Raw genomic sequence first — 9,216 nt, 5'->3', positions numbered from 1 at the left:
TTTACAACAGAAACAGATCTGCGTTTCATGCCTCAAACAAGAGAAGAGTTAGCAGTTGAACTAATGGTACGTAAACGCACAGCAATGTGTGCTACTTGGTTCATCAACTACAATGTTGAATATTGTTGTTGTTTTTTTTCTTCCCCCCGGTGAGTCTTGTATGAATGTAGAAGTACAATCAAACTCCAAGACCCCTTGTTATTAATTTACCGTTAACCACAGGTGTCAGAGCAGCAACGAGCCACCAAACCGTGTCAGGCTGATTAGAGCGGTGATGTCATAATACATCTGTGACTGTTCAACGTTCTAATGGAAGTTCCAAAAAATAAAGAGAATGTTTATCACAGGAAACAGGAAGTTTCAAATATAAATATATATATATATATACAGGTAGAAAAATACAATTGAGAGAATAGAATATAAATAGTGTTTTGGTTATGAAGATTTCAAATATATATTTCGAATGATAAAATATAGGCCTATGTAGTAAACATCAAGGCTAGAAATGTGATTCAACGTAGAGAGAAAAGTTACATTCCAGCTTCTACATTAGAGATTTCTATAATAAAATATACATCAACACATCAATGTAAAACAAATATCATGCAATGTTGCACAAAAAGAAAAAAAAACTCTGAAAACTGTACCAGTTTTACAATCCAGAACTGTCGAGTGACCAAAACAAGTGCTGTATGTTTCAGTCTGTTCGGATTGACAGACAAGGAGCTGTCCACTCACAGTGGCGCTGAAACCAACTAATCCTCTCGTAGTTCATCAGTTTCTGTTCATTTCCGCTGTTCAGCACAACATATAGTCAAACAGCTAGATATAATGTCAAAGTACAACGTACAGACGTTCTAAAATAGTTCCACGTTCCATGTCCAACCGACAAGACGAGATTATTTTCTTTCTCTCGTTGAAACTTTTCCACCATTTTTTTTTTTTCAACCGATGGCCCGTTTTGAAGTCAACACCTCCAACTGAACCGGACCAACAGCCAACGTTACCAGGCAGACAGAACCAACCGAAGCCAGACAGAACCAACCGAAGCCTTCTGAAGAGCAGGTTTAAACTCTGGGCAGCGAAGCCAGCTTTAGAGAGTTAAAGTTCAGTTCAAACTCCACCGGGGAAGGCCAGGTTATAAGCCGCCATCATCTGAGCTTTCAGCTGCTGCTTGACGTGCACGCGTCCATGCCTCTTCCTCTCGTCGCTGCGCGCGAACCGCTTCCCGCACACCTCGCAAGAGAAAGGTTTCTCCCCAGTGTGCGTGCGCGTGTGCGTGGTCAGGTGGTCGCTCCTGCTGAAACTGCGCAGGCAGATTGTGCACTGGAACGGCTTGTGGCCCGTGTGGATGCGCACGTGGCGGTTGAGCTCGTCGGAGCGCGAGAAACGCCTCTCACACCCGATTATTGGACACGGGAACGGTTTCACCTTCACGGCCCCGGTACTGGAGCGGGTCGTCGCTTTACTCTCTCCAATGGTGGCGTGCACGCCCCTGGTCCTCGGGAACACGCTAGGCAGCAGGGAGGAGAGGATGGCATCCAGGGAGGAGGAGGAGAGAGAGGCGGTGAAGGCGGCCAGGTCGCTGCAAGCGTCCGGTTGCTGCGGCCCTGAGTCCCCAGTCTGGAACTCCAGAGGCTCCGGTTCGTTGACGTAGCTTCCGTTAACAGGTACAGAGTCATTCTGAGCCCAGTCTCCCATGTAGCACGGCTCCTGCTTGATGATACACTCTGTCTTAATGTCAGTCAGAAGCAGAGAGTCCAGAAGCTTCTTTACATCTACCTGGTGATCCAGAGACTGACCAGACAGCGGGAACAGCTGTTCCAAGCTGCCCGGGGAGAAGGCATCCTGACCAGGGTGGGAGAAGTGGTCGTTGTCGCAGCCGTCGCAGTTGCTGTTGAATTCGTTCTTGACCACCACAGGGGCAACGGGGGGAGTATGAATGTCCACCTCGGCGGAAAGAGAAGGAATTCCGGTCAGAGCCTGGCTCCAGTATCCGCTGGAGGCAGACTCCATGGAGGGAGAGTAAAGAGGGGGAGAGGCGATGCTCATGGCCGAGCAGGGTGTTTCAGAGGTGGGAAGGGAGGCAGATGGAGTCCCGCTGGTCGTCTGGTCGTCCACCGTGCAGATCCCAACGATCTCAGTGATCATGTTGAGCAGAGCTTCTGTGCTGCAGGGTGGCACCGTCCCCTGTAATGGCTCTGTGTAGAAGCTCCCGGTGTAGGCAAGAGGAAGGGACAGGCTGTCTGATGAACAGTCATTCAGGTCGGAGAAGAAATCCGAATCGGATCCGTCGGTCTCCGGGGATAACACACAACCTGAGAGAGACAACACAACTGCGGTTATTATCGTTATATAAACTGATAGGCTAACATTAGCAAAGGTAGCAAGCAGTGGGCGACGAGGAACTTCTAGCTGCATTGCATTACATAAGTAACATATTATTGTACAGATGTAATTATAGCTTATGTATTTTTTTGCCTACAAAAAACAATTGCACAATAGCTACCAGAGAATACGTATGCATTCTTTATGAGTTCTGTATTCAAATGTTATTCATAATGCATTGATGCATTGATCCTTGTAGTCAGGTGGGGGGGGGGGGGGGGGGTTAGAATCTAGAGAGAAACCCACCTTGTTGTGCTGGGGATCCGATATCAGAGTCTGTACCGTCACTGCTTGAGCTGACACTGTCCACCCAGGCGCTACATGCGTCCTCGAACTCCGACATGAATATATCTTCCTCTGTGAACAGCATGTTAACCGGATCCGGTAAGTAGGTCTCGATAAAAACGAGAGGGAAAACGTTAAAGCTAAATTCCGTATATTAATAAAAAGCTAGGTCCTGAATGGTAAATTAATCGATCAATCAATTTAAATGATTGATCAATCTCCCAAAACAAAAAAAAGATAATCAAATTAAGTCTTCTATTAAATGTGGGGATTCCCTCGGAGTGGTGAGGAAGATAAGTCCTTTGCTGTATGGTCGCTGTATTCCGTTATTCCGGTAGATGTGTCTGAATGAGGTTTGCTCTGCTCCTCTCCATTTTATACTTTTCTGGCTGCTAGGTAACCCCTCCTCCCTCCATTGGTTCTATGTCCGTGAGGATTCCCCCGCTGCGTAGCATCATGCCCAAACATGGACAGAGGATATGACGCCGGGTATCCCCTGCCTTATAAGGACACACACGGGTGTGTGTGCGACGTAGAAGAGGGGATTCTCTTGAAGATTGGTGTTCTACGCTGAAACCCGCCCACCTGCCGAGCCCAGAGCACCGGGGCGATTACACAACACATAGTGGGTTAAACCTACATGTCGGTTTGAAGGGTCGTGCTACTGCAGCATGCAGGTGAACAGTAATGATGACCATTTAGAGGAATAAACACAATACATACCGCTTCCCCTTCATGAGATGGAACACAGAGAGGAACACAGATAGGAACACAGAGATGGAACACAGAGATGGAACACAGAGATGGAACACAGAGATAGAACACAGATAGGAACACAGAGATGGAACACAGAGATGGAACACAGAGATGGAACACACAAAGATGGAACACACAAAGATGGAACACGCAGAGATGGAACACAGAGATGGAACACAGAGAGATGGAACACAGAGATGGAACACACAAAGATGGAACACACAGAGATGGAACACAGAGATGGAACACAGATAGGAACACAGAGATGGAACACAGATAGGAACACAGAGATGGAACACAGATAGGAACACAGAGATGGAACACAGAGATGGAACACACAGAGATGGAACACAGAGATGGAACACACAAAGATGGAACACACAGAGATGGAACACAGAGATGGAACACAGAGATGGAACACACAGAGATGGAACACAGAGATGGAACACACAAAGATGGAACACACAGAGATGGAACACAGAGATGGAACACAGAGAGATGGAACACAGAGATGGAACACACAGAGATGGAACACAAAGATGGAACACACAGAGATGGAACACAGAGATGGAACACACAGAGATGGAACACACAAAGATGGAACACACAGAGATGGAACACAGAGATGGAACACACAGAGATAGAACACAGAGATGGAACACACAGATGGAACACACAGAGATGGAACACACAGAGATGGAACACAGAGATGGAACACAAGTTACACACTACTGGATATTACGCCTAATGATGTTTAATGAAAACTTCTGTCCCCCTTTATCATTCGCATCTGGTCAACAGGAATTAATCACCTGCATGTTATTATGAGCATCACTGGGCTTGTGTGTGTGTGTGTGTGTGTGTTGTGTGTGTGTGTGTGTGTGTGTGTGTGTGTGTGTGTGTGTGTGTGTGTGTGTGTGTGTGTGTGTGTGTGTGTGTGTGTGGTGTGTGTGTGTGTGTGTGTGTGTTGTGTGTGTGTGTTGTGTGTGTGTGTGTGTGTGTTGTGTGTGTGTGTGTGTGTGTGTGTGTGTGTGTGTGTGTGTGTGTGTGTGTGTGTGTGTGTGTGTGTGTGTGTGTGTGTGTGTGTGTGTGTGTGTGTGTGTGTGTGTGTGTGTTTGTGTGCGCGCCGTGGCGCAGTGGAAACAGGACTGTGTGACTCTGATGGGATTGGTAGGGGGGGATCTGCTGCAGGTATGTGAGACTGTAGTAGTGGAGAAATCCAGAAGATATTTCTCCTTGTAAACTGCTATAATAACAATATGCATGTAGTTGAATGAGCCCTGATCTCGGGCTGGAATGGAAGTCTGTTGGCATTAATGTCTGTCTTCACAGCGTTTGGCTGCAGCTCAGTCTTCACGTTCAGCAACATGCTACAGGGAAGCGCGGATGGTAGTGTGTGTGTGTGTGTGTGTGTGTGTGTGTGTGTGTGTGTGTGTGTGTGTGTGTGTGTGTGTGTGTGTGTGTGTGTGTGTGTGTTAGAGAGACAGAGAGAGAGAGAGAGAGAGGGGAGTGGTGATGCGCTCAGTTTCATCTGCAGCTTCATGCCATTAGATGGAGATGCATGGACCCACAGACACGTAACTCTGAACGACGTGTCAAACAGGAAGCAGGAAGCAATGCGTTACAGAGTCAGCCAGACGAACTAAACATACACATCATATTATTTTTTCGTTCTGACTCGTGCACCATTGAGACTGCTGCTGCACCACAGTGTATCGTGAGAAAACAGCATAGCTGTTTCCGTATCATTTGTCTCCTGTAGAAATATGTAGAAAGGGAGAAGAATTCTGAATCTATTGTAGCTTCATAATGCGACACTACTCCCACCCGTCGGTGGGTCTCTCCTCTCTCTCTCTCTCTCTCTCTCTCTCTCTCTCTCTTTATCTATCTCTCTCTCTCTCTCTCTCGCTCTCTCTTTCTCTCTCTCTCTCTCTCCTCTCTCTCTCTCTCTCTCTCTCCTCTCTCTCTCTCTCTCCCTCTCTCCCGCTCTCTCTCTCCTCTCTCTCTCTCTCTCTCTCTCTCTCTCTCTCTCCTCTCTCTCTCTCTCTCTGGGCTCAGTGATTTTGCAATCAATTTATTGACTGCATGGACTCGGTTAATTAATTAAAACCCAAAATTGAATAGTTACCGTGCAACTCTTAACTTAACAATCACCCGCATTAATATAGAACAAACGTGTAAACGGTTATTGCTTTATACGACACTGATTTGGTCCACATTGTATAAAGGCAACCAAATGGTGCTTTGGAATGCATACGACACACCGTCCCAATTATTGAATCTGCAGACACTCGAGCTCTTTTGATGCTCAGTTTTGAGATCGTGGATTTCCCTGATTCGCTCTCCACGGAGCTGCATACACATCTGAGTTAGTTACAGTAAATCAAATGCACAGTTTGACTGACTAGATATGAAGGTTCTGTATTTATTAGACACAGCTATTTGGCTAAATTTATGTTTACCTTTATTTAACCAGGCAAGTCAGTTATTATTAAGAACAAATTCTTATTTTCAATGACAGCCTAGGAACAGTGGGGTTAACTGCCTTGTTCTGGGAGCAGAACGACAGATTTTGTACCTCGTCAGCTCAGGGATTTGAACTTGTAACCTTTTCGGCTACTAGTCCAACGCTCTAACCACTAGGCTACGCTGCCGCCCCCAAATCTGCATATCTGCATGTAAGATAAGTATATTAAACGTTACATTAAAAGCCCAACTCAGCAGCAAGCTAATAACTAGCCTCCATATAGCAACACTGCATGTTGCCTAGGCTACAGCTGTTATTTTGCAACAACACAAAAGAGCTGACAACCAGAGTCTTCCCACTACCCCGACAGAGTGCTGAGAGAGTGACAGATTGACTATTAACAGCCCTGCCCAGTCAAAGTGTTTTCATAACACTAGCCAATCATACTGTCAGGAGGAGACCATACAAGAGGAGGTTAGAAAAACTATTGACGCACAATTACGCAACTTCTACACGCTTTCCCTCTTGACAGGTGTCACGTCAACAACAAAAAAATGCCCAAACTGTCAAGGAGATAAAAGGACTGAAAACCCGCTTGGATCGATTTAAGAATAGCTGATGAGCACATCAAAATTGTTTTTTTTTTGTTGCTTAAAATAGAAAGATTTCCCTCATTGTTATTATTATTATTATTATTATTACATCACTCAGTTGTGACGTGTTTTTGGATTCTCTCCGAAGGGGAATGTTCCAATTCTAGAAGTAGAACCATCTGGGAGTTCTAAGATTGGAGAGAGAGAGGAGCTGTGACATTCTAGAAGTAGAACCATCTGGGAGTTCTAAGATTGGAGAGAGAGAGGGCTGTGACATTCTAGAAGTAGAACCATCTGGGAGTTCTAAGATTGGAGAGAGAGAGGAGCTGTGACATTCTAGAAGTAGAACCATCTGGGAGTTCTAAGATTGGAGAGAGAGAGGAGCTGTGACATTCTAGAAGTAGAACCATCTGGGAGTTCTAAGATTGGAGAGAGAGAGGAGCTGTGACATTCTAGAAGTAGAACCATCTGGGAGTTCTAAGATTGGAGAGAGAGAGGAGCTGTGACATTCTAGAAGTAGAACCATCTGGGAGTTCTAAGATTGGAGAGAGAGAGGAGCTGTGACATTCTAGAAGTAGAACCATCTGGGAGTTCTAAGATTGGAGAGAGAGAGGAGCTGTGACATTCTAGAAGTAGAACCATCTGGGAGTTCTAAGATTGGAGAGAGAGAGGAGCTGTGACATTCTCAATGTGTGGAGGAGGGGTGGGAACAACTCGAAGGCTGTAACCATGGTGCTACTGGCAGGCTTAGAGTTCCTTTCTCTTCCTTCTCCTAAAAACATGGAGACTATCAATACACACACACACACACACACACACACACACACACACACACACACACACACACACACACACACACACACACACACCGTGTCATTGCGTCAATAGCAGAGTGTATGTAAGAGCCATGTCCTTGTGTCTCTCTGGTCTCCAGCATGTCTATCTATTCACTAACTGACAGACAGAGTGTCACGTTCGCTGGAATAAATGTCGGACCAAGGCGCAGCGAATGTTGAGTTCCACATTATTTATTAGAAAGTGAAACTAAGCAAAGACAAAAACAAACGAAAAAAAAAAAAAAACTAACAACAAACCGTGACTACAGAGATGCTACGTGCACTAACTCAAAACAATATCCCATAACACACAGGTGGGAAAAATGCTACCTAAATATGATCCCCAATTAGAGACAACGATTCTCAGCTGCCTCTAATTGGGAATCATACAAATCACCAACATAGAAAATAATAAACTAGAACCCCACATAGAAAATAATAAACTAGACTAACCCCGCAGTCACGCCCTGACCTACTCCACCATAGAGAAATAAGGACTCTCTATGGCCAGGGCGTGACACACAGAGCAGCCTGTCTCTATTCACTAACTGACACACAGAGCACAACATAAATAAAAATTCTTAATTTAGTTATTTTAACAACCAGTTAATCCAATACCAAAACATGTAAGATGTTTGAAAGTAGTATGCTGCAATACGGTAAATAACAGTACATTCGACTGTTTTCACAATAAGGCAAAACACTAACCATTACATTGGACTGGACATGACATGTCCATCATTTCTATCCCATGTGTGATCAAAGGTTCACAATGTAATCAAATTAAAGAAAAATTATGTTTAGCAAGCATCGTTTTGCATCAAGTCTGTCTTGAGCATTTGGCCATAGGTTCTCATCAGTAGTTTATAGACCAAACGATTCAAACGCCAAATTCATAGGAAGAAAATAAATGAAACATGTCATGTTGGCTTCAGAAACCGCCAGAAGCTTCTGTTTACCTCAGAGAGAGTTTGATTCTATCTGTTCTCCTCTACTTTTACTGGCTGACAAAGTACCAGGATGTTGTCTCTGTTTTGGAATATGAATTCAGAGAACTGAATTTGAAAAACTGAATCTGAATGGTTCTGATAAGTTGAATATATGAAACTTTGATCAACTTGAAATAATAGTTTGTAAACTTGACATACGGACAATGAATGCCTTGTCTACCATATCGAAACTGGGTATATAAATATTGAATTTGAATATTAAATTACATTGAAATATAATTTTTAAACTGAATGCAAATTCACTCAATTCAGTTTCAAATCATGAAATACAAGTTCAATTTAGTAATTCAATAATTACATTTCTGCATTACAAATTCAAAAATATGAAATTGTATTCAATATCCTAATTCGAAATGATAGAATTCAAATGCAATTTCTGTTGGCACTGAATTCTATCGATATACTATATTACAGTACTGTATTAGCCTATATTACGGTACTGTATAGGCCTATATTACGGTATTACGGTACTGTATTGGCCTATATTACAGTATTACAGTACTGTATAGGCCTATATTATGGTATTATAGTACTGTATTGGCCTATATTAAAATATTACAGTACTGTATTGGCCTATATTACGGTATTATAGTACTGCATTGGCCTATATTACAGTATTACAGTATTACAGTACTGTATTGGCCTATATTACGGTATTATAGTACTGTATTGGCCTATATTACGGTATTATAGTACTGTATTGGCCTATATTACGGTATTATAGTACTGTATTGGCCTATATTACGGTATTATAGTACTGTATTGGCCTATATTACAGTATTACAGTATTACAGTACTGTATTGGCCTATATTACGGTATTATAGTACTGTATTGGCCTATATTACGGTATTATAGTACTGTATTGGCCTATATTACGGTA

At 43.5% G+C, this 9,216-nt stretch overlaps 2 protein-coding genes across 2 annotated transcripts in view; one reads left to right on the top strand and one right to left on the bottom strand.

Annotated features, from left to right (window-relative positions):
- Window positions 1-1,113: 1,113 nt before the first annotated feature.
- On the bottom strand, window positions 1,114-2,731 carry LOC106578235 (uncharacterized). Its single transcript, XM_014156885.3, has 2 exons — window positions 2,635-2,731; window positions 1,114-2,318 (listed from the first exon to the last, which is right to left on the bottom strand). Exons 1-2 carry the CDS (start codon window positions 2,729-2,731, stop codon window positions 1,114-1,116), a joined length of 1,302 nt encoding a protein of 433 aa, XP_014012360.2.
- The window catches only part of LOC106593473 (atrial natriuretic peptide receptor 2), a 64,479-nt gene continuing 57,992 nt past the window's right edge, over window positions 2,730-9,216 (top strand). Inside the window, exon 1 of the mRNA XM_082971750.1 lies at window positions 2,730-2,772. Coding sequence (XP_082827876.1) covers window positions 2,730-2,772 — 43 coding nt within the window. The remainder of the gene's footprint in view (window positions 2,773-9,216) is intronic.

This window comes from Salmo salar, unplaced genomic scaffold, assembly GCF_965601325.2.
Source record: "Salmo salar unplaced genomic scaffold, fSalSal1 ptg000412l, whole genome shotgun sequence".
Taxonomy (NCBI): domain Eukaryota; kingdom Metazoa; phylum Chordata; class Actinopteri; order Salmoniformes; family Salmonidae; genus Salmo; species Salmo salar.
Note: the sequence above shows the minus strand (reverse complement) of the source record. Positions and strands in the feature narration are given on the sequence as shown.

What these genes read in the sequence shown, in the direction of transcription:
- LOC106578235 (XM_014156885.3), bottom strand. Translation starts at nt 2,731, where the DNA reads ATGTCGGAGTTCGAGGACGCATGTAGCGCCTGGGTGGACAGTGTCAGC. An exon ending in CGGATCCCCAGCACAACAAG is followed by an intron (nt 2,319 to 2,634) that starts GTGGGTTTCTCT and finishes TGTCTCTCTCAG; the next exon opens with GTTGTGTGTTATCCCCGGAG.